This window comes from Hakea prostrata, chromosome 8 (genome assembly GCF_041222555.1).
Source record: "Hakea prostrata isolate BN-2017 chromosome 8, UWA_Hpros_2, whole genome shotgun sequence".
Taxonomy (NCBI): Eukaryota; Viridiplantae; Streptophyta; class Magnoliopsida; order Proteales; family Proteaceae; genus Hakea; species Hakea prostrata.
Genome location: NC_142607.1, coordinates 12975195 through 13000801, shown reverse-complemented (window position 1 = coordinate 13000801; position 25607 = coordinate 12975195). Strand labels below are relative to the sequence as shown.

General features: G+C 39.9%; 1 protein-coding gene across 7 annotated transcripts in view; it reads right to left on the bottom strand.

The window, feature by feature from the left end:
• The window catches only part of LOC149007018 (uncharacterized), a 34053-nt gene extending 13744 nt beyond the window's left edge, over window positions 1-20309 (bottom strand). For 5 of the 7 annotated variants that reach the window (XR_016174971.1, XM_089164804.1, XM_089164806.1 and 2 more), the window contains exons 1-14: window positions 19974-20309; window positions 12955-13065; window positions 12405-12613; window positions 7205-7459; window positions 6566-6690; window positions 6350-6394; window positions 6168-6249; window positions 6026-6094; window positions 5775-5945; window positions 5605-5670; window positions 3350-3418; window positions 3067-3219; window positions 2119-2192; window positions 1553-1813 (exon numbers count right to left, since the gene is read on the bottom strand). Coding sequence is in view for 6 of the 7 variants with exons in the window: in XM_089164804.1 (XP_089020930.1) it covers window positions 1553-1813; window positions 2119-2192; window positions 3067-3219; window positions 3350-3418; window positions 5605-5670; window positions 5775-5945; window positions 6026-6094; window positions 6168-6249; window positions 6350-6394; window positions 6566-6690; window positions 7205-7459; window positions 12405-12613; window positions 12955-12961 (1586 nt within the window). In the remaining variant the exon portion in view is untranslated. The remainder of the gene's footprint in view (window positions 1-1552; window positions 1814-2118; window positions 2193-3066; window positions 3220-3349; window positions 3419-5604; window positions 5671-5774; window positions 5946-6025; window positions 6095-6167; window positions 6250-6349; window positions 6395-6565; window positions 6691-7204; window positions 7460-12404; window positions 12614-12954; window positions 13066-19973) is intronic. The other 2 variants (XM_089164803.1, XM_089164802.1) reach the window with 2 other exon arrangements.
• Window positions 20310-25607: the final 5298 nt, after the last annotated feature.

Below are 25607 nucleotides of genomic sequence, written 5' to 3'. Positions count from 1 at the left end.
TTCCTTGGCATTATCTTTTGTTCAAATGCAAAGTCAAACAAGAAAGATTCCAGACATCATAAGTCTTGACAGCATCGCTTGATTCCAACAAGGAAATTTTCAAATCCTTTTTGTCAGCAGGAAAGTATGGAAACTTATACCTCCACAGCTCACCTCAAGTTTCCCTAATCACTAAAAGTGTCTCTATCAACCCCGAGTTCGCCTTAGTAGACAAGAATAGATATAACACAATAGCCAAAAAGCTATGGTGGGCTGAAACAAATCAATCGTAACAAACCCGCAATGACAGAATCCCAGCGAACCAGAACAAAATAGGAACTCCAATTAATAGAACCCTAAAGGGTTGAACCGGATGTCTCCAAGCTTGCTTAGGTGGTGAAAATATTTGAGGACTAATGGAAGATGATGAAAAAGTAACATTGACAGAAATTAATGAGTCACAAAATCAGAATAGTAAGTAGAGAGAAAACTCTGATAATGCACTAACCATCACCTGATGAACACCAGTCATTTGAATGGAGTAGGAATGATGAGAATAGCATAATTTAATACCAACCAGAACTGACGGAGAGATTCTTGAAATCCATCAGTTGAAGTTTAAACAAGATTACTGTCTAACAGAAAATGACAGACATCACAAAGTGTTGGAATCAGCTAACAGAATATGATAGGACCTATTAGCATTGTAAGAGATTAACAACAAAGTATAAGGTACCTAGGAATGCCATGGTAGGAATTAGATTGCTGGAATACTTACCAGAACAGTGTATAACCTAAAAAAAAAAAAGAACCCCAAAAACAAGAGAGAAAAGAGGGTATGGCCAACAGGCATCACCACCTATGACCTATGGCTGGGTTAGTGAGCATTTTGCTCTTCATTTATAATAACCATGAACTAATTACAAAAATAAAACTCTCTTTGCTACTTGACTGCCAAACAAGCACTTAAATACCTAAACTTTGGGGTTGCATAATGGCCATGTTACAAACTTACAATAGCAAACTCAAAATTGCCTAACCATGAGCCATATAACCCATTGAGGATATTGAAAGGGGAAAATGAATTAAGAGATCACAATAATTTTACTCAATAAGGTTCAGGCAACAACTTTGAATAAGCAAACATTCCTAACACAAACGAAACCATGCCGCTGACATATGCATGAGGCTTCATGATACACCTAACTACCTAAGGGGGTGGAAATGGATCTAGATACCACAATATCTTTTCTCAATAACCACCAATTGGTTTGAATCAGAATACTTCCTTACTTCAATTGAAAGATACAATGATTAATGACTGGCATCACCCTCATTTTCTTTCTATTGTATCTACACAGGATATAATTGAATGACTCTACAAACAAGGGTAGAAAAATGAAGCAAGTCAAGATTACTAATGTTCTTTAACCATGCCAGCAGTTGAAGATCTGCTGCTACCCAGAAAAAGAGAAAACCGAAGATTATGCCGTAAACAATTAAAAACTAAATAATACACAGCTTACAACAACTGCAGATTGCAACAGTGGATCTGCACAATTACTAGTATTACCTGTCCCCATCACCGGTAACTTTTTTATGAGAGGAAAGAACATTGTCTGGAAGAATTGAACCACTAAAGAACTTGCGATGCTCAGGAATCCCATTTTTTTGCAAAAAAATTCTCTCCAGATCCTCATTGTCCCTCTTATAAATATCTTGGTCCTCTGCCTTTAATACTGGCAGCACTTGAAATGGTTGATTAGAATTGGACTGCAAAGCATTGTTTGCACTGCTTGTGGAACTATCATCCTCACGAACATCAAAACAACCTCTGCACAAGCATAAAAAAACAAACAAACAAAAAAAGAAACTCTGCATAAATGTGTAAGCATTAATAAAATTGGAATGGAAATCAGACAGTGGTCTTCATATCCCATCCATTTGCATGTCTTGAATCACTGCCAGTGTGTGTTATTTAAAATAACCAAGTAGAATCAATAAAGATCACATCAAATTAATTTTCATTAAAATAAATTCATTCATGAGTCTGTTGTGTAAGGAATCAAAGAAACTTCTACCTAAGAAATGGAGATGCATAGCAACTAAGGGAAGAAAAGAAAAAAATAAAGAACATACCTAAGTGCCTGAAGAGGAAGTATAGGAAATGAAGCAAGTGAATTTTCCACATCCTGAAGATCATTAAGCCCATCCTGGAACAAAAGGGAGACATCATACTACCATTTAGAGATGGGGATTACAATTGAGCTGGTTTATCATACTACCATTCAGGAATCAGGGCTTACTGTTAGAGATAATGAGAGATAACATGATGTAACATGATAGGGAGAGCCCCCCTATCGTGGTTTCCTTTTTGGTTTGGGTCTTTGGTGTTAGTGGTTTCCTTATTGGGTCTTGGTTATTAGTGTCCTAATCTAAGTGAGTTTCCAACTAAGATTTAGGCCACTAATAACCAAAGACCCAAACCAAGAAGGAACCACAATAGGGGGGACTTCCCTATCATGTTATCTCTCATTATCATTAACAGTTACAATTGAGCTGGTCTATCCAAAAATGCCCAAGGCCCAAAAACCAGTCCTCCGGCAAAAATTTTCACATGTTAAGATGGACAGGTGAAGAAATCAAAACTTGAAGTTAACTTGCATCCAGGCCTGAGGTCATCTGAACCCTTCCAAATCTTCTTAATGAAATTATACATGACTGTACTATTGATCTTACATTATGAATATAACAATACAAACACGTATATCTTCTGATTTTTCAGGATATATTATTGTTCTAATTAGATTTTCTTTTCTTTCTTTCTTTCTTTCTTTCTTTCTTTCTTTCTTTCATTTTTTCCCCTTTTTGGTTTGCCTTCTGGGAGACAAATGTGATTGTTCACCCACGTCTTATAAGCTCCAGAAATAAAGTTCAATAGTTAGCATAAATCCAAGTATGGCCCACAATTAGATTTTCCTTAATTCAGCTGCAGTCAAACCTGGTCTCCCGCACTTCTAACAGTCAGCCTGTCTGGAATCAGCACCCTACATAGGTGAAAACCTATTATGAATACAAGTACCATACCTCCTCAACAGGTGTAGCATTATAATGGCTGTGGTTCACAGTTTCTGGGGATGGCTTTTCTAGAATAGAACTCATGTCACCCTGTCCTTTTTCTTTGGTGCTCGCCTCTGGATGTTTTGTATTGGAAGTCTCATCATCATCATCATCATCAATCTGCAACAAATCCATTGCTAGTAATTAGTGAAACAACAAAAAATGAAACTGTTTACCAAAAAATCCATCTTTGACCCATTGGTCATCAATTGGAACAACTAATATCTAACAAGGAAATGCACCAACTTACAAGAGCAGCTTGAGCTTTCAAATCTTCCAGATTAAATTTCCATTCACTGATTCCACGTATATATTCTTGCTGCAAAGGTAAAATGAGCATCATCTGAGAGATGAAAACTTACAGAATTGTAGGAAGGGCAATGCATGTTATACATCACAGTCAGAGGTAAAACTAAATCAACTTGTTGGGCAAAGGAAAGCACATTTGTTTGTGGACAAGTATTCATCTTGATCAACCATCCAGATAAGCTCCTCTACGTAACCATCATGTCTAGATGGGGCAGCTTAGTGAGTGCACTAGCAGACATGTCCACATAACTGCCAATTCATTTGGCAAGCAAAAGAACTTTTTTCACTCTTTTATTATAAAGCAGGATGCAAAATCAATGTTAAACATTTTATTAATGGCTTATTCAGATGACTAATTCACTAAATGGTGAGTCAACTTTTGATGAGTGACCATAACTTTTTACATGGCCATTGCAGGGGGAAAGGAACCTACCCAATGACCAGATTGAAGGAACCAAGACTTCATGGGACCCCATATATATGAATATAGCTAGCCCATTTTTTAAGCAGGTTCCTGACTTTTGACGACTCAAAACCAACCAAACCATTGGCATCCATCCCGTTTTGCACATATCACCACTTTTAAGACTCATAACCATGCTTCATGCTGACTGCCTTTTACCATGGAATTTACCTCAGTCAAAACTGACCAGAACCACCTAGTTGTCACAGTTTTGGCGCTGGTCCAAGTGAAATCCAGGTACAAATAAAGCCTTTCACTTCTCTCTTTGCGAGGTCACTTTTATTCTATATTCGACAAATAGTTCAACGAGGCTCCCACTTCAGCTTTCAGGTTTCCAACTAGGGGTGTCAATGAATAATTATTGGCCCAAACTCGCTAGGAGCCAGCCCAAGCCTGGCCCGACTTTCGACCAGAAGAGCCAGTTTGAGTTACAAAATAACCCTGGCAGGGTCCGGTAGAGTTTGGGTTTATTAACCCTATGGCCACCCTGGCCCAGCCCTACCCTACCCTGTGTTAATTTGGATAAATTGACATTCTGATGTGAACCAAATTCTAGGTTTTAGCTCGTAGGGATGTTACCCTAGATTTAGGCTCACTTGAGGATCCTCCTCTCAGGGAACCGGCGGTCTTCTAAAGCTTGTAATAGGATATTTCTTGGAGGAATAAGGGTTTTAAGAAACAAAAAACTACCCTAGAAGGGTTCAGCCAAGCCAGAGACTGAAAGAAATGTGGGTTTTAAGGATTAATGCTATGCTGTAATTAGGCTTCAGATATAGGAATAGGTTTAGGTCTGGTTTTAAGAGGGTTTAGGATTGAAGATGAAGGGAAATAGGGTTGGGCTGCTGCTGTAGTGTATTTCCAGATTAAGGTTTATAGGTTTTGGTCTTAGGAATGGGATTTGATAGCTTGGATTGACCTCAGGAAGGGCCTGTTGTTGCTTTGTAATTTCAGGTTGATTCTAGTAGACTTAGGTCTATACTAATGGGTTTAGGATAGGTTCTAAAAGTCCTATTGGGTTAGGATGACTGGAATGGGGTGGGGTTGGGATTAAGTGTGGGTGAGGGGATGGGGAAGTTAACTCTAAGAGGGTGAAGTGATTGGAGTTGGGGTTGGAGAGATACAGGTGTTCTAGGGTTAGGTCAATCTCTGGTTTTAGGTTTTCTGGGTTTTCTAAGCTGCTACAGGTTAGGAAGGTCTTCTCAAACTGCCTTTCTACTCAAGCATTCCTTTTTGCATTGGCACAATCAGGGTCTTCCCAATGACACTTTGCTAGAATACCACTGATGACCAAGATCATCTCTTCTCTCCTTGCCCTTTTGCTGCCTCCATCTGGAAAGGGATTCTAGTTAAATGCTGGCTCAGACCTAGAAGAATCCTCCCTATTGAGCAAGAATGGATTTTGGTGGACATGACCTACCAAGGCTCTTCCATTTGTGATCTCATACGCAAACTTGCTTCTGCTGCCACCATAAGCCATGTCTGGATGGAGAGAAATCTCAGAAAAGGACCTTCAACTCCAGACCCCTTCTGTAATGATACCCCCAAAAATAGGCACATGCTAGCCTCCTGGGGCATTTTGGTCCATAGAATAGGCACCACACAAACCGATAAAGCACCCAACAACCATATCTATCAACCCTAGGTTGATTCAAAGGAAAATAGGCCAATTCAATACTAGATCTGCATCGGCAAGTTTTTGGGCAACCAAGCATGGAGTAGGTTGAATTATTAACCTGTGATAAATGTTCTTTATCTCCATTCATCACCTTGTTTTGTGCTAGAAGATCAGCCTCTTTTGCCTGCAAACACTCAATCCAAATAGCCATAATAGCACACATAAGAGCTTATGAACTAAGGAAATTAGAGAAGCTTATCAATCAAACATTACAGCCAGAATGAGCACCTTCAGCATTCTAAAACGTTCACCAAGTGGAGCAAGGCCATCAAGAATGGTTCGTGCAAGATGCTCATTTGAACGTGCTTTTTTAAAGAAACGATGCTTCAAAAGCTTCTCTGAAGTGGGTCGCTTCTTTGGATCCTTCACTAGGCAAGCAGCTACCAACTCTTTGAAAGACTGCAAAGGCATTACACTTTCAAAAAGATACTCAATAGCAATCATTTTCTTTGAGGTAGGTTCAACTGAAACCCCCAAACCTTCGAGAACCGCTTGTCCCTTTCATAGTCAAGACCAGGAGGTGCATTTTGTAATGTCATCAACAACACCTGCAAAGAAGAGGCATGATTGAGTTCCACTGAGTTCCCACAATGAGAATATGGAAAACTGACAGAAATTCACCTTCATTGGCGGGTACTTTGAAAATGGGGCATGACCATGAGCAAGTTCAAGGGCAGTAATTCCAAATGACCAAATATCTGCTCTGTTTACATAAAGAAAATCTTAAACTAAGTACCTTTGTATAAAAACTTTGTACATTGACAAGATAAGATGATTACGGATCAGGCTAGTCAACCACTCACTTAAAGTTATATCCATGCAATTGCTGCATTATTTCAGGGGCCATCCTGGAAAAGACAGTTACCAAAAGAGAGGTTTTTGGGGTGGGGAAGGGGCAGGAGAAGCAAGTCAATAGTCAAAGCAAGTTTCGTTTTTAACAAATTTGAATTCACAATGGCACCAGCAGGATCTAAATAAGCAGAAAGGGGTAGGGGAGACAAAAATAACAATGTATGCACCAGCATGGAGTTCCAACAAAAGTGTTTCTTGACCGCTGTCTGTCTCCAGTATCAAACATGCAAGCTGATACTCCAAAGTCAGCTAACTTGACAGCTCCAGTAGAATTAATTAATATATTTCCAGCCTACAAAAGTAGCAATTCAAAGGCTAAACGAGTACAAGAATGAAATGCATCAGAAAAATAGAAGAGAGAAAACAGCAGGAGCGTTTGATAACCACAAAACACCACATGTTACAAAAATCATGGAAGTACACACTGCCAATTAACTTGTCATTACATTGGTATCCTAAACAAGAAAACAAAATCAAAATGAGCTCATATTCCAGAAAACCATAACTTCACTAGATATAGCAGATGATAAAAACGATCTCCCAATAGCCACGGAAATATTTTCTTCACATTCAATACTATGTGCAATGAAAATGCTTCCTGTCACATTCAATACTATGTGCAACAAAAATGCTTCCTGTCAGACACTGTAAGTTCAGTACATTCACCTGATGAAATTTCAGTTCAAAAAACAGACGTGGATATTTTGGGGTCAGACCAACAACCAACTAATTACTTATGAGTTTAAGATGATGAATAGCAGAAACTAAATATATCGTGCCATTATGACTAGATCAAGATGTGATACCTTAACATCTCTATGGATGTGCCCATGGGCATGGAGATAAACAAGAGCCTTGAGCACTTCACGTAATAGTGTGGCAATGACAGATTCCTCTAAACCTTCTGGACGGACAGATTTCATTATGTGAAGACATGATCCTCCAGACATGTATGGCATCACAAGCCAAAGGTCACGACCATTAGGAAAAGAGCAATGTGCTCCTAATAAATTTGGGTGATCAATCAAGCTCATCGTTTGTACCTCTCGCCGAACGCCATCCTGTGTAAATTGCCAAAAATTAGAAAATGGAACCCCCACTATTAATAAGTCAAGCATCTTTCATGCATCCACTAATTGTAATATTGAAGCTGGTATCAAAGAGCCAAAAAAACATAAAATTACATTTAGAGAAACAGACTCTTTTCTACAGACAGCTGCAAGATTGTCCAAGGATTTAACTTTAGAATCACAGTTATTGACTCAAGTGAGAAAAGGACAGTTCCTAGTATTAATAGGAAGCAAATATAAAAGTAGTGTAGCAACCAACTCTAACTTATGGGGTTTGATCTATATATTAGTTTATAGAATTTAAAAAACTTTTTCTTATTCTTTGTTGAACTACTGGCGCATCGAGTAAGAAGTTAGATTTAAATAAAGAGTGAATTCTCGCGACGCCTCCACTCAACTTGCAGAAAGTATGGCAGAAGTGAAGTCAGGATGCACCAAGAAGACTTGGAAGCAATTGGATCTGTGGGATGGCTGACCAGCATGCCTCTCCCCTCAGATAAGAGGAAGGCAATGGGGGTGCTGAGGGCATACTGAATATGAAGGTGTAGCGTGGAAGAGCCTCTTTTCCTCTTCGACAGACAAACTTCATGATGGACCGGATTCGGGTTTCATCAGACCAGGCTGTATTGAGGGGACGACAGTGGCACATTGTGATCCCGAGATACTCAGAATGACCCACTGACATAGCATAATATATTGATTGGGCACTTCATAGGGGTAATAGCAAGTTTTCACTACGCCAAAGAGGTGTTGCTGAAGCAATGGCGAATTTCAAGGCATGTGGACATGAATCTTCCCAATAGTGGCTTCTTTGTTTTTTGATTCAATCAGCAGAAGGATAAGAATAAAGTTCTGGAAGGGGGCCCGTGGTTTGTGCAGAGGTGACCACTGATTTTGTGGCCTTGGTCCACAGAATGGGGGACAGAAAGAATCAATGTCTACTCAATGCCAATTTGGGTCTTGTTGCCCAACCTGCCTTTCCGATTTTGGATTGCAAATGGCCTTAGCTCCGTTGGCAGCATCATAGGGAAATTCACTGGTGACTGATAAAATGATGTAGATTGTAGATGATGGAGAGATTGTCATATTCCAGATTACGAGTTGAAGTGGATGTGAAGAAATCACTACTGAAATACGTTGCCATTCGAGGGGATGACAGGAGGATGTTTTCCAAGTGGGAGGATTAGTGGATTCCGGTGAGATGCCCATGATGCCAAGTGTTTGGGCACAATGACTCCAGATGCTAGAAGAGGGAACCAATGCAGGGAACAGAGCACCGATGCCAGTAAATACTGACCGGAGGACACACAGGCCATGCGGCAGCAACAACCAGCTTACTCAACTTTACAGCAGCAATATCAACAGGGAAGCACGATGATGTGGGTGGATGCTAGAGACCTCCGAGCGACCTCCAATCTATCACTATTAAGAAGGGCTAGTCTCTAGGTTGGGGGTGCTTATCAAGCTTAAGCTTAGAGGTTTTTACAAAGCTTTCAGATACCACATTCACACTACTCACACTATCTACCATTACCTTGGCTAGATGTCCACCTGACTTGAGCCTGGTGCAGAAAATGCAGCTTCTCCTCCAGTCTTCCTTTTGATTTCTGTCATAAGGATTTGACGTAACACTCAGGGATAATCTGGAATCAAAATAGTATTTCTCGTAGTAGTTCTCAACTCCTATTCCTTCTCTGCAGTTGTCTACTGATTCATCCATGGTGTTGGCTACTGCTGATTCATCCATAGCATTGATACCAGTTGATGTAACCAAAAAATTGAAAGCCAATCTTCAGGATCAATCCAAGTGAACCAGTGGTAAAATTAGGGGTTTTATAACCCTGCGCTCCAAGTATAATGCTGTCTTGAGGGGTTTTAGGGTTCAGGAATAGAGCCTACAAGGTTCAGGTAAGCATAGGGTCTAGGAATTATTGATCTCAAGATCTGAACCTTGCTGTGAATTAAAATTCAAAACTGAATCTCAGGTTTAAGGTTTAGGAAAATTGGAATTTCTAGGGGGAGGCTATGATTAGGGTTAAGGTCAAAGGTAAAGAGGGGTTGGGGATGATGATCCTAAAGTGGAATGGGGTTGAGATGAGGGGTCTGAAGAGTACGATTGAAAAAAAGGTTAGGGTTTCTAGGGTTTGAGAGAAGAAGATGTAGTAGGTTTTAGGATTTTGGGGATAAGGGAGGGGCTGTAATGAGGGCTGAAGGTAGGGAAGAGGGAGGGAAGTTTAGATCCTAAAGGGGGTGGGTCTTGGGAAAGAGGTTTAGGAGATCTAGTGGTTAGGGTTTCTAGAGGTCTAGGGTGATTTAGGGTTGTTGAGGGATTCACCTAGACCAATTAGGGTTAGGAAATAAGAGAGTTAAATCTGATTTGACAGAACTTAATTTCCAGATTTAATTCCCAAAGCTAGGGTTTGTAGAATTAAGGATTCCTAAACTCTGGGATTTCTAGCGGATGATCTACAGCTAGGGATAGGGTCGAGAGTCAAGGTAGGTGAGAGGGAGGGGTATCCTAGAGGGAATGGGGATTTGGGTTAGAGGTTGAGGAGGAACAGGCATTTGAAGTTTTAGGGTTATAGGTTTTAGTGGAGATTGGAGAAGATGAAATGCAGAATTTTAGGGTTTAGATGAGGCAAAGGAGTGGGGGGTGGGGAATGGGGATCAAGTGTGAGTGAGGGGAAAGGGAAGGTCGTCCTAAGAGGGTAAGGGAATTGGGGGTGGGGGTTAGAAGATATAGGAGAACTAGAGGTTTGGAGGTTTGGAAATTTTTGGGTTTCCTATGCTGCCGCAGGAAGAAAAGAAGAAGAAGAAATAGAAAAGAGGGGCAGGGGAATGGGGAAGCTGCCGCAGGGGTTATGGGAAGGGGGAGGGGCTTGTGATAGTGGTGGGTGTTGGGGTTGATGAAGTTTTTGGGATGGGGGAGAGAGGCTGCGAATGGGAAGGAGGGAAGAGGGGGGGGTAGGGGCAAGGGTAGGGTTTGAACTTATTTGCTGTAGGAGAATTTGGGGGCTTGAAGAACTTGAAATGTGCAGAAATTTATAAGCATACTCAGCCAAAAGTTTTCTCATGACTCCACTCCTCAATATCCTTCAATCTCAAATTTTTTAAATCGTCCACAGATTTCTTTACAAGCAATGTGTTATATTTATAGCCTTACATAAACATGCTAGGACTCTCGTTGTTCTAGTGGTTGAAACCAACACCTCTTAGTGAAGAGGTCGTGGATTCGACTCTTGCTAAGGCATATTAATATCCCCATCTCCCGGCTTAATAAAGCCCCTTTGTACCAAAAAAAAAATGCTAGGACTCAACATTAGAAAGAAAATCAAACTAGCTTCTACTTGGATGCAAATTGGAAAGCAAACAAACAAGGACTCCTCTTAGCTAAATAAAAGTGCAAACATAAAGGACTTCTAACTTAAGAAGGAATCCCTTTTAAGATAGGACCTCAACTTAGAAACCCAAACAAAGAGTGACTTCTACTTACTTATGACTCCCACTCTACTAAGGACTCTCACATATCTCTAGGATGATTCAAATTACAGAACAAGAGTTGACTCCCCATAGAAATTGGAATACACCTAAGGGAATCCCTCTCTAATTGGGACTCCTAACTTAACTGGGACTCTTCAATAACTTGACTAAACCATGTCCAAACTTCAAAACATAAGTAGAACTAGTTTCCCAATAGTATTTGGGCTACTACTAGAGGAATCCCTCTCTAATTAGGACTCCTGTCTAGACTAAGATTCATAACTTAACAACCAAGTACCCAAATTCAAAAATAAAAGTAGATCCAAACTCCTAGCAGGACCCTGAATCAAACTAGGTCAGATTGGGTTTGCAAGGGACAAGGGACAAGGGACCCAAAATCGCCAAAATACCCCTGCCCAGGTTTGGCTTCCTCCTTGAGCCATAGGGTGCTGGGCAGCATCACTAAGCCCTGTTTTGACTGGTGGGATTTTTCTGCGGTTGGCCCTTCTGGTCACATCACTTCTATTTAAAATAGGACTTCTACTTAACATAGACTGACTCAAGTAACAAAACCAAAACAGAACTAGACTCCTAATAAATTTCTAAATGTAACTAGACCCACCTAGGCTCGAAATTGCCTGCCCAAAATGACAGAAGTGCCCCTGCTGTTGAACCATGCTCCCATGCTGCTTGGCAGTGCCATGGGTTGCTCCCTAGACCGCTGTCCTACATCACATTAGGATGGGCTTAATTTATAGGCCCACAGAGTAGTGATAAAGTTAGAACATGGGATAAGAAGGTAACTTAAGGGTTTCAGTTAAATTAGAATAATAGCTAGATATAATTCTGTTTTTAGTTTAATTACTCTACTGAATGTGTGACTGTGATTGGGAGTCCTTTTTCAGTCAATTTATGAATGTCAGAAGATCTTTATACATGCAATACCAACCCCATCAATTAGAGATTATTGAAGAAGCAATATAAGTTTATTTCAACAGTTATTGTGTTGTTGAGCAATACATCCAGGTTTGGTATCCTTGGTCTCATCTCTCTTCCCTCCCCTTCCATTGACCAACTTTTTTCCTTAACAACTTAATTCCTTGTTTTATGTCTTATCTGATCATAAATTTGATTATTGTCTGCCCGCATTTAGACTAAAATCTGGATTTTCAGATTAGATTATTACCCTAATCAACACTGTGACAGGAAGAAGTGAATTACAATTCCAAAGCTTGGGGTGATTAAGTAACTACCATACAAAAACAACTCAATGATAAGTACTGTGTTTTATAAATAAAGTGTGTATTGAAAAAGGGCAAGAGGGAAAATAAGAGGCAATAATTGTTAATCAGCCCAGGAAAACAAGTACTCGAACCAAATTTAAACATAAACAAACCAACCAAATGCATGTAGGACTAAATATCTTAAGTTACTAGCCACAACAAATCTCACATACCAAATCACTGTTGCATCTTTCTAGGTCAAGAACCTTGATAGCAACAATTTCATTGAATGGAATGCAGATAGCTCTGTAAACAGTAGCACTGACTCCTTCACCAACTTCCTCATACAACTTGTAGTCTTTTGCACTCAGAGGGTATCTCTTGTCTGAAATATGTTCCATGGTTCCTTTTTTATAGCACATCATTAACTGTCTCTGTACTCCTGCATTTTAGGGGGAAAAAGAAACATAGATGGCTGTAAAAAAGGTGGCAGCTATCATGAGGTCTGTGCCAAAACAAAAGCATTACCCCTCCATTCAAAACAAAAGCAAAAGCAAAAATATGAAACTAATTCATCCATTTGTTCATCTTCTCCGCCTGTATCATTCTCTTGTGCCAAAGCATTAAAGTCGAACAAACAGTTTCACAGACAAAAATAACTGGGGCAAAGAGTGGTCTAAATGTATCTTGAGATTCAGTATCTCATTATGAGCTGACAACTTGTGTATAGTCTGAAAATACTTTAAGCCAACTATATATCCCGAATTTGAATAAGCATCATACCAGGCATGTCTTAGAAGAAACATCATCCAGCATAATTCAGTACTTCAGGAAGGCATTGTGCTGAAAACTCAATACTTGAGAAGGGAGACACAGAAGAATATCCAATACAATCTGCAAAAGCATAGAAACAGTCTTATCCAACTGTAAATTTATAAATCTCCTTCACATAGACACAAATATTCTTGTTAACAACATGCAAGAGCTGAAGAAGCAAAATAAACACTAGTGGCTTATTTTACAACCACAGAATACATCAAATAATTTTTTTTAAGAAAAAGGTCAAAATAAAAGTAATAATCTTACCCAGACAACAATATGAATTCTGCGGTATGTTAATCATAGGACTGCAAAGAAATGTCAGTACATCAAACGGATTGGCAGAAGATTATCTACTATTACTAGCATAAGTGAGTTTCATTATGTAATAGGCCACGATCAAAATCTTAACACCCAACACTTCTCTTTGAATTTTATATTTTTTTAATTAATATTTACCCTATGCTTTATTGAGTTCCTGACAGCACTCCTCAGGTATATAGTTGGATTAAATATTGTTTGCTTTGCCCGCAAAAAAACCAGTGGCAACTCCCCTAATCCTAATGCAATTATTGAAAGCATTGAATACGTTGAAGACTTTAGTACTGATGACCTTCGATGGTTAAGAGCCCCTATTAGTTCATAAAATTATCAGCACAATCTCCATCGTATCACAAACAAAAACTTGATCATTCCTCGCAACTATCACTGGCTCTCCCAATTCCCTGGCTTCCATGCGAAATTCCCCACTCCAGCCTCTCCAAGCTCTACCTCCTGCAAGCTCTTCATCCAATCCCTCCTCTCCTTCGACCCCTAACGCTTTAAATTTTTTGACATGTGGATCTCCCAACCTACAATTTGCATGGTCGAAGTCCTCACCTCCTCTCTAGTCAACTTCGCACACAAACTCCATAGTCAGAGCTGATCAAAGAAAGGAACTCCAACACCTTCGGCAACACCTCCAGCCTTATTTCTTCCATCTGAGCTAAGCCTCCCTCATCCAAAACTAAATTATCTGCAACCTTTATGACCCCCTTCTACCACTTGAGGAGAAACACCTTGCTTCCAATTTCCAAACTTACTCTACTTACCTCGAGAGAAAAGAGCTTCTTTCGCCAAAAATCCAAGAACAAGTGGCTTGAACTCGAACATGGAGACTCCAACTCTGCCTACTTCCACCCTCTCTTAGAGCTTGAAACAATGCAAACTACATCTCCCTTCTCAGTCCCTAGCATCAAATTTGAAGCCATCCTCCACTTCAAAAGCCTTTTTGATCCCTTCTCTTCCTACCATCATCTCCTCCTCTCTCATCAACAAATTTGTCCCTCACTCTCAATGGGATTTCTCCAATCCATCTCTTTGGACGAAGAAATCTCTTTGGCTATCCTCTCCCATAGGCCCAATCATGCCCCTAGCCCAGATGAATACGGTATGGATTTTTTCTCCTCCCATTGGGACCTCACCAAACAGGACCTGATCAAAGCTATCAAAAGCTTTTTCTTTAAACCTAGCCAAATCTTCCATATCAACCAAACCTTCCTATCTTTTGCCCAAATGCCCAGTGCTTCCACCATGTCCGACTTCATACCCATTTTCCATTGTAATCTTTTCTACGAATTCATTGCCAAAATTCCTAGCCAAGCGCCTCCTAAAAGTATTCCCTTCCTAGTCATCCACAACCAATCTGCCTTCATCTCAAGTTGTGGCATCTCAAACAATATCCTCCTTTGCTCAAAAATTGAGGCTGCGACCGCAAGCAATCCCCCAACTTCCCTCCTTAAGATTGGCATCCATAAATCCTTCAATTCCCTGCATTGGAACTTCTCCCTGATGTTATCAGCAAAATGAACTCCCCTCCCCCTCTCACGCTTCTCCCATTGGATCTATTCCTACATCTCTTCCCTTCCTTCTCTACAAGGTTTAGAGCATCAATATCAGGTATCGTATCATCAAGTGATTTTAAGAGATGCATCATCTCATATCGAGTACTGTATAGTACTGGGCACTACATTTTGGTGCAACCCAATATGTGCCCTTTAAAAAGAAAGACAGACAGAGAGAGAGAGACATATCAATATGTATTGTATAAACTGTATCCAATATGGACCCATATCAGCTAGTATCTTGTTGTGTCGTGGGATATTTAAACTATGCTTCTTTGTGCTTGTAAGCTCCTCTACTGGCTTCTTTCCCTCCCATGTTGGCAATTGCCAAGGTTGCGCTCTCTCCTTGTACCTCTTCTTCTCAACCTTGAAGTCCTCTCCAGTAGTCTCCAATCCAAAACTAATCTCCACCTACTCTCCCTACTCCCTAAATGCAAATCCTCTTGGCTCACTCATCTTGCCTTCACAAATAACCTAATGATCTTCTATAAAGTCGAGCCTTCCCCTCCATATTTTCGAATCCCTCTTTGATCCACACATCAACCTCCTCAAAGCTCCTCTAGCACCTCTAACCCTTTCTCTTCTTCCCTCATCCACCACACTGGCTTTTACCCTTGGACCTTGGTACCCTTCCTGTAAAGTATCTTAGGCTCCCTTTCATCCTTGACCGTCTTCATGCCCTTCATTGCACCCCTCTCCTCAACCAAATTTGCAAAAAGCTCCAGCTTTGGAAAGCTAAGCGCTTACACAAGGCTGGTGCAAGGCTGTTCTAATCAAATCAGTCCTCCAATGCACATGTATCCACTGGTTCAGGACCTTTTCTCTCTAAATATCCACCATTCATGCAATGAAGTCCCCCTTTTGTAGCTTCCTATGGGATGGCCAAGCATCCTCCAAAGTCCTCTGCCTTGCCAATTAGACATCCATCTGTAGACCCAAATCTGAAGGGGGTCTCGGCATCCAAAGGATTAGGGACTACAACATTACCAATTTCCTCAAATTTATCTAGTCTCTTCCTAAGAAAATTCCGTATGGGTCAAGAGGGTCTATTATCACCTCCTCAAATAACACTCCATCTGACTGTCAACCCCCGCCCCACTTGCACCTAGAGAGCCTATTCTCCCCTTCGGCCAGCTTGCTCTCTCAGTTGTCTCCTTCTCAACTGTTGACGGCTCCAATATCTCCTTCTAGCTGGAGTAAGGTGCGAAATTTTGGCCAAGTTCGCAAGTTCGCCGGTTGGTGCCGGCGAACTTCGCCAAGATTATCGCCATTCACGGCGATAGTTCGAGTGAAGTAAAAAAATAAAAAAATCCATTGATGTGACACCACATCATGGGTGAAAATGGTTTTTAATCCACATGTGTGTCAACTGTCAAGTGAGAGAATCAAAATTAATAAATATAATCATAAAACCATGCTGGGGGAATCAAAATCACTAAATTTAATCCCAAACCTAACGTGGTACTATTTTCGGATTTGGTGGTTCCGTCTTTCGTGAACCTTCCTCTGCAGATCAACATCTAGGGTTTTGGGGCTTCTTCTCCTTCCCTTTCTGCGATTCTACTGTAGAGGCGTTTCAATTTTTAGTATTTTATTTATGATCAGGGAGTTAGGTCATGACTCTCGTGAGAAGACTTTAGTCGTGGGTCTCTTCTTCTCAATAACTTCAACTCTCTGTTTGTTATTTCTCTTGTTGCTTCCATGGCGGATCTGCAAACCCTTCTCTCCTCCTTGCTCCAGCATTGATCTTTTCTTCATGGGAAATATTGACTAAAACGTTTCATTTTCCCTCTTTGGTTGGATTTTATTGGGTTTTGTTTTCCTATTCTGTCTGTGATTGCCGATAACAGGTAATAATGGAGATAAAAGAGCATGGATCGATGAAGTTTCGGCATTTCTGACAATATTCTCTAGTATTTCGCCGAATCGCCTAGCAATCGACGATTTTCTAACGATTCCAGCGATATATTGTAAATTCGGATTTCGGTTCGCCTTTCACCGAAACGACCGAAATTCAGCGAAAGTTTGTACCTTGGCTGGAGTGTTGACATCCACTTGGCATTCTCTATAATGGCGGAGGTAGAGTCGTCTACTCTTCCAAAATTCTAAAAGATACCCCTCTCTCCTCCTTTATCACTAAGGGAGCCTATCTCTCCCCTCCCCCACCAAATTGACCTTGACCAGATCTGGTCCCTCCTCCCCACTCCTGAAATCCCCCCCTCGAGTAACTCCCTTAGCTCCCCTTCAAAAAGGGCTCCTTCTCCTCGACCTCCGATCGAAATCTCACCTACATCTCCACCCATAATGTCTTCTGGGGCAACCTAATATGGTTTCAAGGCCAAATCCCCTGCCAAGCCTCCATTGCCTAGAAATCCCTCTCCACAGCTTCCGCATCCAATCCATCCAAGCCCCCCATCTTACATCTTTTGTACTGAACCATTAGACATTCCCCACCTCTTCTTTGACTACCCCTTCTCCAAGCCCATTTGAACATGTGCTCTTGCTTCCATCTAGCCTAGGTGCAAACTTCCCCAACCCTTTGAGACCAATTGTCATTGGCTTACCTCTTCCTCTCAAGGTTCCTCTTATCACTAACACTATAGGGTTTGGAACATGTGGTGGAGCACTAAGAAAGAGAATGCGTTATCACTATACAAAATGAAGCAACATCTAGCATGCTTAGAGTAACCACTTGGAGAGCACAAAAACGTTCTTTCTTGGTCGTTCTTTATTGCGAGCAAATTGTTGCATGGAGGAATCAATGTCTTTATATGAGCCATGAGGCAAATCTTGTGCCACTCTTCTGGTTGTATAAAACTAGCATGCATCCTGGCACCCAAGAGAGGTATGGACCAAAGGATATGAAACAACTAGTTATTCAGAGAAGTGAGGTCCCGCTACTTCCGTCAGGTAACCCCAAAAAAAGGTAAACAGCTGCATCAATTGGTTATTCAGTGAAGCAAGGTCCCTCCCATTAGGCTAGTGTGGAAAACTTTTTACCAAATTCCATTCGATCTTTATCAACTATGCATGCAGCCCCCACCCCTCTTGCCATTTTTGTTTGTCTCTGCCTATACCACTAATGGATCCGATCTATAAATGAAAGGGATCCTTTTGGGCAACCTGCCTTATGAGGGCACACTTTGAGTCTCAAACTTTCTCTTTGAAGCAAATGTTTGAAGTCCAAGATGGTGGTTTGGAACATCCAAGAGGACACCCAATCCACTTTTAGGTAAGGAGGAATTCAAAATATAAAAAATCATTTCATTAAAAAAAACACCGACTTAGGCCTTAGAGGCATTGCTGGGGAAGTGAAGGGTGCAACCAAGCCAAGTCTTGCCTCTGCTTTCACTCCTTCGACTGCTTTAACATCTGCTTATGGTTCATAATACACACAGAGGCAGTATCTTCCCATTGAGAGATAGTTTTTCCCCTAAGAGAGACCAACTCGCAATGTCAGGTTGAAGTTTTATAAAGCCCCTACCATATCTTTCTTACTACAACTTCTAAAACCTATTTCTTCGAGTGCAAGCCTTTAGAGACTCCTTCCTTCTTATGGATCCACGTGCATTCATTTTGCGTGGAAAGAGGATATGTTAAGCACAGAGCAACTATCCAATCGTCTGGGGATATTGTTCTCCTTATCCATAACAGTCTTCATCTGATGGCATATTCGGCAATAAAATATTTTCCTCCTCAATTACCAACTTCCACTTTGAGTTCACCTAAAGAATTTTCTCATCAATGGTATGCTCTTCAGAAGAATAAAGAGGTCTAGCAGCAGCTAGTCCAGCCTTTGAAGCCTCAATCCCTCACCAAATTGGGATAGGATATGATTGAACCTTCTTTAGGATGAAACCCCACGTCTTAAGAGATATGTGGGACACTCAAACTCCCAAAATGCCTTCCTCTTTAGTCTTCTTCAACAGCAGTAGAGTTGCTTATGAAAACCTTGAAATAATGAGGGATCAGTCACCGAGAACTCAAAAAGGTTTGAAGGCCAATACAAAGTATTAGTGAGACTTCAAAAGATTTCATACAAGTTGTTGCTCCTTTGGCAAGTGCTACCTAACCTCTCATACTAGGGTTGGCTCTTTGCAGTTCTCCCTTTAACACCTAATAAAAGTCACTCATATCTGGATGAGCAGAACTTACAGATGGACTACCAAAACCAGATTTCCTAACCAGACTTTGAAGGCCATCGATAGGGATATTTGCTCCAAACTCTCTCATCTTGTGCCTTAGCGCTATTAAACTCCCTAAGGAACAGCCTCATTATTGTAACCTGATTCCTTAATCCTAGGCACATCTAGCCTATCTTGGACAACCCCTCTCCCATATCTCCCTTTTTGGGCTTCTTTTTTTTTGGGTAAAACCCCTTTTGTGCTGTTTATGATATAGTTTATTTACCCAAAGGAAAAGATCTACTTCCATCATTTTGTAAGAATCCAGGATTTCAAAATCTACTTCTTTTGACCTCACCATTGCCAATATGTTTTAACTACCAATTGTCAAATGCTGTTTTAAGGGTCATGGTCACACTCAATTTCTCGAATACAGAAAGCTGCCTTACCACAATAATAAGCGCTTCAAGATGTAGTTATGGCCTCCTAAAAAGGCACTGCGAAATAATTTCTCAAATGCAGCTCTAGCGAATCACATTTGCAATGACTGTCGACAGACTTTTATTCCTAGCAACAAACAATCATAAAATATAAAATTTTAAAAAAAAAAGAGCGGTAAACCCTGACGACAGAATATTCCTCCTAAGTCAAACCCTTTTTTTTTTCTTCCCTTTCACGTTGTTTTTGGCAGAAAAATAATCAAATCATTTGTCTTAATTAACTAAACGAAGACTTTCAGAAACCCAATTTTTTTATTTAGTCAGAATGAATTCCAACAATGAGGCTACCAAAGTGAAGAAAATACCATAATTCTTCATTTTTCATCATCAACATACATAACCAAACTCACCAAAGAAGAAGAATATTGAACTTAACTTTCCAACAATCGAAACTAACGAAGTACGGATATACATAAACATAAATAAAGAACCCATTGCATGCGAAGGCAAATAAAATTCAATGACAGCCCAGGTACCTTTTCCAGCGATACCTTCGATGTGCAGTTAGGGTTTACGCATCAGAGAAACGTTCCTTTCCTATCAATCAATTATACTAAAATCAGTAATGAACCCAGTCCTCTTCGAAAAGGAGAAATAAAATGGATAATTCGAATTCGATACGGAAACCAGTGTCCTTATTGTCACTCATAGTCGAGGAGATTTAGCAGCAAAAGATTTTTATGCTCCACAATCACCAGCTACAGAATCGACAGAAGCTGGTATCTGATATATTTGCAGCGGCTCTTCGTTTCCGTGTTTGGAGGAAATTTTTGAGAGGTGAATAATAGACTTGCGAGTTGCGATACGGAAGCGAAAAGAAAGGGTAGTTAGATATTAATAGTGGGCCCTCTAAAGCGGTTTTAAGCCTTGTGACCTGGGTAGGTGGGCGTAGCAATCTAATGTCACGTAATTGTCACGTGACTTTTATCATGGAAAACCATTTTTTTTAAATAAAATAATAATAAAGTGCCTCATGGGCTTCGCGGGGATCCAGGTAAAGGTTTTCCTTTTTTTAAACAAAAAAGAGATAAAAACCCTCTATTTATTTATTTTTTTTTTTTTTTTTTTTTGGGTCTTTTGGGTTGAATATGGAGCCATTCTTGTAACTTTTTTGGAATGAGGTTTATCCGGGTTAGCTTGCGCACACCCCGACTACATCCTCAAGGCAATTTTTTTTATATAATTAATATAGGCGAGGCTTCGTCCCTAGGCCCAAGGGAATTCGAACTCTGACCTCCTATGTGGAAGCGTTGGCCTTTGCCAACTAAGCCACCCCTTTGTGTTCATTCTTGCAACTTGATAAATAGTGAATACCTCTCGACATGATGCAATGATTGGGTTAGTGAAGGTATTTTGGGAGATCTAATAATGTTAAAAACTCACTTTCAAGTTATTTAGCTTTGCTATGTAAAGAGGATGAACGTGTTTATGCTGATTTTCTAATTAGAGGAGCTAGAAAATTTCCGTTGGATTATATTTGGGGTTGTCCCCACCTCCTTTTCTTGTTCGAACAGGTTTTGATATCTCCAATTCAAAAATTGAAAGTTTAAGATAAATTTCAGGTTGACCAAGAAAAAAATGATATGGCACAATAAGATTCTACCAAAGCTGAAAACATTCATGCAACGGTGACTGTGCACACAAAGACTGGCTACCGATGAGGCCATGCATGAAAGGAATTTTTAGATGAACACAAGTTGCAATAGGTGTGGAGCAACAATAGAATTCAATGAACACATCTTATTAGCCGCCCATATGGAAGGGTGGTATGGTTTGGAAGTCAATTATCATATGTTCCACGTCTTAACTCAACGCCCACTTTGGATCAATGGTTGAAGAGTTGGGGTAGGATGAATTTCTCCTCCAAGCAAGAAAAGCAATGAGCTTTCAGCCTTTGCACTTTCTTAATGTTGGTACATCTGGGTAGCTCGTAATGAGAAAGGTTTTAATGAGAAGCGGACGGTAATGGATATGATTCAAAAGACCCATGCAGCATTTAGAGAGTTTTGGGCAAATATAAACCTAGGTGTAAATTGCCCCTCTAGGCCCAAAGGTGTTAGCGTGGGAAGTCCAAGCCTATGGAAACCGAACCAAGGTGGAGTTCTTAGGGTCTAGTGTGATGCGGCTTTGTCAATTGGCTTGGTGAAATGTGATTTGGGTTATGCGCCTGCGAATGGACATGGCATGGTTTTATGGGTTGTGATTGAAACCATGGAGTTCAATTCGACGCTGATAGGAGAGGCTTGTGCTCTCAGGGCGGGCTTGTTGTTTGCTCTTCAAAGGGATGACACCCATATCTAGTCGAAGTCGGATTGTTGTAAATTAATTCAAACCATAAATCTTGATAAGGTTTCCATCTCAATTAGAGTGACTCTAGCAAACATGAAGCACCTCACGAGTATGTTTGTTTCAAGTATATCCTCAAGGGGGGAAATCAAGGGAATAATGAAGTATTCCACTCCCTAGCCCAGAAGGCTCTCACTTTAGTAAGTAAGCCTGGGTGGCCAGTTTTTACTAGGGGTTCCCTTAATGTGGTTGTAAGGGACTCCGCTTTCACTTACCTTTTGAATAAGTAAAGCACATTGCCGAAAAAAACTACCAACATATAAATTAAATTGTACGCAAAGCTCTGAAAAATAAATCATTTGAAAATAACACATACATGCTGTTTCTGCAAAGGATGTAAAAGGAATAAATTATTTTTCTTTTTTGGGCTTAGATTATTTCTGCGCTTAATAGCCAATGGAGATCTCAAATATTAGGTTGATCATTGGTATTATAGATAGTTATGAACATGATTGAATTTATTTCTTATACTACAAAGAAAATGTCAACACGGTTCTTGAATTCATGGGATTTGCAATATGTATTGTTTTTTTTTGTTCTTTTTTTTTAGGGTTTAGGGCTAGTTTAGGCCAACTCGTTAACGTAAGCCCACTAGCTCAAATTAGTCGGTTAGTGAAGTACCTCTCCGGATTTGCTTTATATTTCAGATTTTAAAGTAACTTAACGGGGGAAAGTCTCCTGTTTTCTGTTTCCATCAATGTAATTTCTTCCCTCGTAAATGCAGTTGTTTCACACAGCGATAAATCGGTGTGTCGCTGGGGGCGACACGACACCCCCCAACGACACGAATTTTACCAAAAATCGGTTATATATCGCCGGTAGTCGATTATTCCGTCAACTCTGTCTTCACTTTTCTCACCTTTTCTGTTTTATCTCAGCAACTAAAACCTAATTGGCTACTCTCTCTCTCTCTCTTTGGTGCACACATATAGTCTCGCTCGCAGGGGTTATCGACTTATCGTTGCCGCCACCTCTGCCAGTGACAGCGGCGGTTGGAAGTGGAATGGCAGAGAATAGTGGTGGTGATGGTTCTTCTGTGACGCCGTCGCCATCGAAAGGGAGTCTAAACCCTAGCCTTCTCATTATAGATTTATATCTTTGATTCTCATGGCAGTGTTGATTTTCTCTGTTTTGCTTCACCTTCTCCTCCACTACCTTAGCTGATCTTCCTCCACCACCTCTAGATCATCCGGCGATGGAAACCAAGATTATGTGGATCACTTGCATCACGCTCACCGCATCTCCAGCCGCTACGTGTCTCTTGAGTATCAATCTCTGATTGATTCACTTCCTATGTTCTCCTTCAACTCTGTTACTGGTTTGAAAAGTTCATCCACCGTAATTGTGCGGTTTGTTTATCTAAACTTGAACCTCATGAGAAGCTTCGATTGTTGGCAAAAAATCGGGCGACATGTCGGACCATGGTTTTAATCAATCTAATTTCTTATGTCCTTTTTCCATTATCTCTCTCTTATATTTCTTATTCTCACTCAAGAAGAGAAGAACAAGAAAGAGTTTTTTACACAACACCCACTATTTTGGGATAAGACTAATGTTTACCCACTATTATAGCATAAATTACATGACATTCACTTACAAAATTTAAAATTATCCAAAGTTAGGATTTTTAAATTAAGTGGGGTAAAATGACTTTAATGCCCTTTGGATCCCTATTTAATATCCTCCCATGCCTAACCTTTAGGAAGGTGAAGAAAGCTCACATTCACCCTATTCCTTGTCAAGAACCACCACATAATTTTAACTAGTCAATTTCTAATAAAAAATGAATCTTCAATTTCTCTTTGCATGAAAGATACATGTATTCAAAGGTTGAGGCAAAATTGAGAAGATATAAAATTTTTTTAGTTTAATCTAATGTGAACATTTGGATGTGAATGTCCATCGTGTTTTTCATCCATAGAGAAATATATGGTTCATTTATTTGTCAAAAATGGACCTTATAAAATCTTGAACCACACACTAAGATTGAATATAAGATAACATTAAATGGATGTAATTAAGTCATATAACTGCATAAAAGGAACTAGGGTCATTTTACACTCTAATTAACAAAAATCTAACCGTGGGTAAGTTATAATTTTAAAAGTAAGTATCGTTTGCCAGTGCAGAACTATTTTAATGGTGAAATCCTGGGCTCGACTCTAGTTGAGACATATTAATATTCCCATCTCCTAGCTTAATGAAGTCCCCTTTACCGAAAAGAAAAAAAAAAGTGAGTATTATTTAGTTTATGCCAATTTAATGTTTTTCCAAGCAGAACTTAAACCCCTCGAAGCCTCTAATGGGAGGGATTCTTGAAGTGGTGATGTAGGAATTCTTTTTTAATCCCAAGTAGTCCAATTTTTGTCTTTTTTTTTTTTTTCTTCTTTTTTGATAAATTGACTTTTCATTCATCAGAGGGCAAACACCTAGTTTTTTTTGGGATATGAGTAACGCCTAGCATAAATCCACTGAATGTAAGGTCAAACCTATAACCTGCAATTCTTTGACACAATATCAACCACTCGCACCATACCCTTCCATGGAGGGGAATCCATGGCAACCATAGAGAAAATACTACTTTGCCTACCATTAAGGTATTTTGCGGCCATTGCAGTCAGAGAAGCACTTCAATGGGCACTAGATAATGATTTTCTGCAGGTGGAAATCAAAACAGATTGTCTAGGCCTCCAAAGGATGTTGTTGGGTCATGAATTATTTAGGCCTTTCTAGGTAATGGAGTTAATTCAAGATTGTAAAGAACTGGCCTTGGGCTGTTCTACTTGTTTTTTTTCTCTTATTTCTAAAGTCTCAAATGGGATTGCCCATACTCTAGCATAAGAGGCAAGGTCTGTTTCTGCTAAGACCTCTTGGCCAGTATCCTTTTCCTGGATTCGGGAGCTTTGTAACCGTGATTAAGTGTTAGCCTCTGTTTCTTTTGAATAAAATAATATGATTTCCATATAAAAAAAAAAAAAAAATTTTGCGACAACAACCTCTGCCTACAAGGAATCTCTATGAAAAGACTCCCAAACTAACTTCATAAGAAATGCTTCATTAACCACTTATAATCTTTGAAAGCGCAACCCACCTACCTCCCTTGGCAAACACAATTTGTCCCACTTAACCAAGTGCAACTTCTTATTATTCTCACTTTCTCACTACACAAATGCGTGAAAAGTTTTTCCACCTCTCTCAAAGTGCTCTTAGAAATCACATTAGCTATCATAATTATTTCACATACAAGGAGTGTTTTGTATTCTTACTCATAAGAATTGTCATTAACAACCAAAATTGTCAAACATCAATTTCTTCCAGGTTCTCATTACAAAGATGGTTCCAAACATTTATCAACCTAACATTAAATAATGGAGTTTTGAATACCAAAAAAGGAGTGGAAATTCCAAATGGAGAGCCGAATTGTAAACTCTTCTCTTTGTTATTCAACCTTACTCTACCTACCTAACTCGATAAACAAGGGATATCAGTTTCCAATTTGGACTCAACTCGCTAATTGAATAACGATTTTTACTTTTCAATTGGAACTCGGTCAGCTTGCTCACTAATCGTGGCTCCCACTTCGCACCTATTTACAATCCATCATTGACTTATCCCCTGTTCTGGTGAACCACCACCACCTCAATTTGAGGATTCCGGAGCTTTCTGCACTAAACCACAGCTTTAAAGAATGGTATAACCGGTTTGATTTGATATGTCCGAATCACACCGGTATCAGCATCAATAGACCAAATCTTTTTACCTTA